This window comes from Buceros rhinoceros, unplaced genomic scaffold, assembly GCF_000710305.1.
Source record: "Buceros rhinoceros silvestris isolate BGI_N320 unplaced genomic scaffold, ASM71030v1 scaffold18811, whole genome shotgun sequence".
Lineage (NCBI taxonomy): Eukaryota > Metazoa > Chordata > Aves > Bucerotiformes > Bucerotidae > Buceros > Buceros rhinoceros.
Genome location: NW_010392726.1, coordinates 8,041 through 10,764, shown reverse-complemented (window position 1 = coordinate 10,764; position 2,724 = coordinate 8,041). Strand labels below are relative to the sequence as shown.

The 2,724-nt window shown below is 49.5% G+C and overlaps 1 protein-coding gene across 1 annotated transcript in view; it reads right to left on the bottom strand.

Moving 5' to 3' along the window:
- The window catches only part of NSMF (NMDA receptor synaptonuclear signaling and neuronal migration factor), a gene marked incomplete at its 5' end in the record, with an annotated part of 36,300 nt that extends 33,936 nt beyond the window's left edge, over positions 1-2,364 (bottom strand). The window contains one exon of the mRNA XM_010144605.1: positions 2,303-2,364. Coding sequence (XP_010142907.1) covers positions 2,303-2,364 — 62 coding nt within the window. The remainder of the gene's footprint in view (positions 1-2,302) is intronic.
- Between the last annotated feature and the right edge of the window lie 360 nt (positions 2,365-2,724).

Here is a 2,724-nt window from a genome sequence, read left to right as displayed (position 1 = left end):
CAGGAATGTAACTACTGGTGGGCTCAGAGAGCCAGAACCTGCCTCCCCCTGCTCTCGCCAGCCAAGCGGAGGGGCTGGAGCGGATCCAGCTACTTCTAGGTAAGTGCTACACCTTCAACTTGGGTAGAAGAGATCCTTCAGCTGTTTCACTGGGGTTGCTGGATGAAAGCTGATCACACGGCTTCAGGCTGCACTGAGCCAAAGGTGTTCAGAAACCTGCAGAAGCGATACTGAGATACACAGAGTTTCTGCAGGAAGGAAGGAGCTGATGTCTCCGTTATTGGACTACTGGGACAAACAAAAGGGAGCCAAATCTTCTACTCTCCACATTTTTATAGGATAGCAACCTCCCCACCACAGTTATTTATAAAGAAATGTTGCAGACTGTGTTAAATTATACACTGCAGGATTTCAAATGGTGACTTAAAAAATGATGACTCTTTTTTTAGCTCTTCCAGAAACATTTAGAGTCATTTCTAGGGAACTGTATTTATTTCCAAGTCATTCCTTAAGTACATGGTATATCTTGCTGCTTGAATCTTACCTGCGGCAACTTATTTGCTTGGATTCAAATACGATCTCAAGCCTGATACACCAAGAGGGCAGAGGGTATGAGAAGGCTTCCCTGGAGAGCTTATGGGTATGTTACCAGCACAGAGAGGGCCACCGGTCTGGGAAGCCTGAGAGCAGCACATTATCCAGGAGTCGAATCAGCCCCATTTCCATGTTCTCAGTATCTACAGCCAGGGAGAGGAACAAGCACCCAGGAGCACCCCTAAAGCTAAACCAACAGCCTTGTGAGCGCCTGTCAGAGAGGCTCCTGCTCCTTGGCTCCGACCAGGGCTCCCCAGGTCTCGGGCACCTGAATGGATCTGCAATTTCCCCTCCTCTCCCTCAGAGATGCTCTGCCTGGCCTGACCGTGACCCCACAGGTACTACGAGGACGCTACAAAGGGAGCAGGAGACACCGCTCCTCCCAGTTGAAAACTGGGGAGGGGGGCTGCAGAAGAGGACCAGCAGAGACTGCAGCTGACAGAAGCTGCTGCCAAACTGGCCAAGATAAACGAAGCTTTTGCCATGCCAGGAAGCCTCCTCAGAGCTGCCCAGCCTGTCTCTGTGCTGTCTGTCCAGCCCCTTCCTTCCCTCTGCCTCACAGACACCTCGTCTCAGCTGCATTAAACCTCAGCCGTTTTCCACCCTTCCTTCCCTCCACCACGGGCTGTCCTTAGACCAAACACTGTAAGTAATGTGTTTAATTTGTCACCTGAGTTTCTCATGCCCAAAAAGAAAAAAAAAAATCAGGGAAAACTGCAGTACATTGTTTTAAAGCCCTTCCATTCCTAAAGTTAGCACCACTCAGCCAAGGACACCTTGAAGGGCATCAGAAGAAATCCAAGGAGGGTCTCACTCAGTGGGCTGTCAGAGACCGGTGTGGCCGGGCTTGCTCTTTCAGCAAGAGGCATTTGCTGCCTGTAGAGGTTTAGACACAGTTTACATGAAGTAATAACATCACTCTACATCACCCTCTATTTAATGACGTTATCCCCTGCAAAGCAGTTCCACGCTATGGAACAATCTCCTACTTGTTCACACAGGATTTGCTGTGGATTCCACAGGATTTTCTACAGGTTTTGCAGTGAATTTATTGTCTGCAACATGCTTGCTTTCCTCACAGAGAAGGCACAGCTCTGTTGGAAGTCAAGCGAGTTTCTCTCCTGCTCTCCTGCCCACCAGGCAGAACTCAGAGCTGACGGGGATAGTATCTGCGCCCAAAGCATTAACTCATTAACCAGCACACGCTGCTGTCCTCACCTTATCAAGGCCAATCTCATTTTAACCCCTGTTGAAGCAAACCCTGGGAATAAATCAGACATTACCCTTGCCAGCAAAGGCAGATTGCTGCACACACACACAGCACGGCAGTTAACACACTGTAACTCACCTTTTTTTACTCCCCAGTGAAAGCAAGACCTAGGAGTGACAAACCAGTGCAGAAGCCTTGTGCAGTGCAGTCTTTCACTTCCCCGCTGCAGCTTCCTCCAAGGACATCAGCTCTAGGGGTCAATTTATGACAGGACCCTTGTCCACTAAAACTGAACTCGTCCCCATAGCCCACCCAACCCCGGAGTCACCAAACTGCCTTTTCTCCTCAAGGGCTTCACAGGGTGACTCCTCCTGCCCCGCTGCTGCTGAGAGCTCACACTGACCCTTTATGATAAATAAAGGCACTGTCGTTTTAAGGCCTATTAACAAACAGGTACATGTACACAGGGACATAAACAAGGTGTGTCAGTTCTCTTACCTGAGCCGTTTCTACCTTCGGGATGGTTTTGTGAAAGATATTCTCCAAAAGCCCTTGCCGCTCTGCGTATCCGAGCATCACAGACGGCAGCAGAGGAGAGAAAGAAAGATATGGTAGTGGTTAAAGGCCAAGGAACAAAGGGACAGTTCAACACCAACATCCCGTTTTCCTGCAGCTTCAGGTGACACCAATGTAAACATGCTGCCATAGCAGTGGGGCTTCCTGGTCAGACTCCTCGGTTTTCCCCGGCCGAAGGGGGATCCGGAGCTGGACTACAAGCTCAGGGCTATTCTAGCCTTTACCTTCCCTGTTTAGCTGTTCCTGCTCTGGTTCGGAATGCTCCTACCTGTGAGCTACCACAGCTCAGCCGTTAATGCTAATATCCATTTTATCTACCTTAACCCTAAGTTCTCAAGCATCAA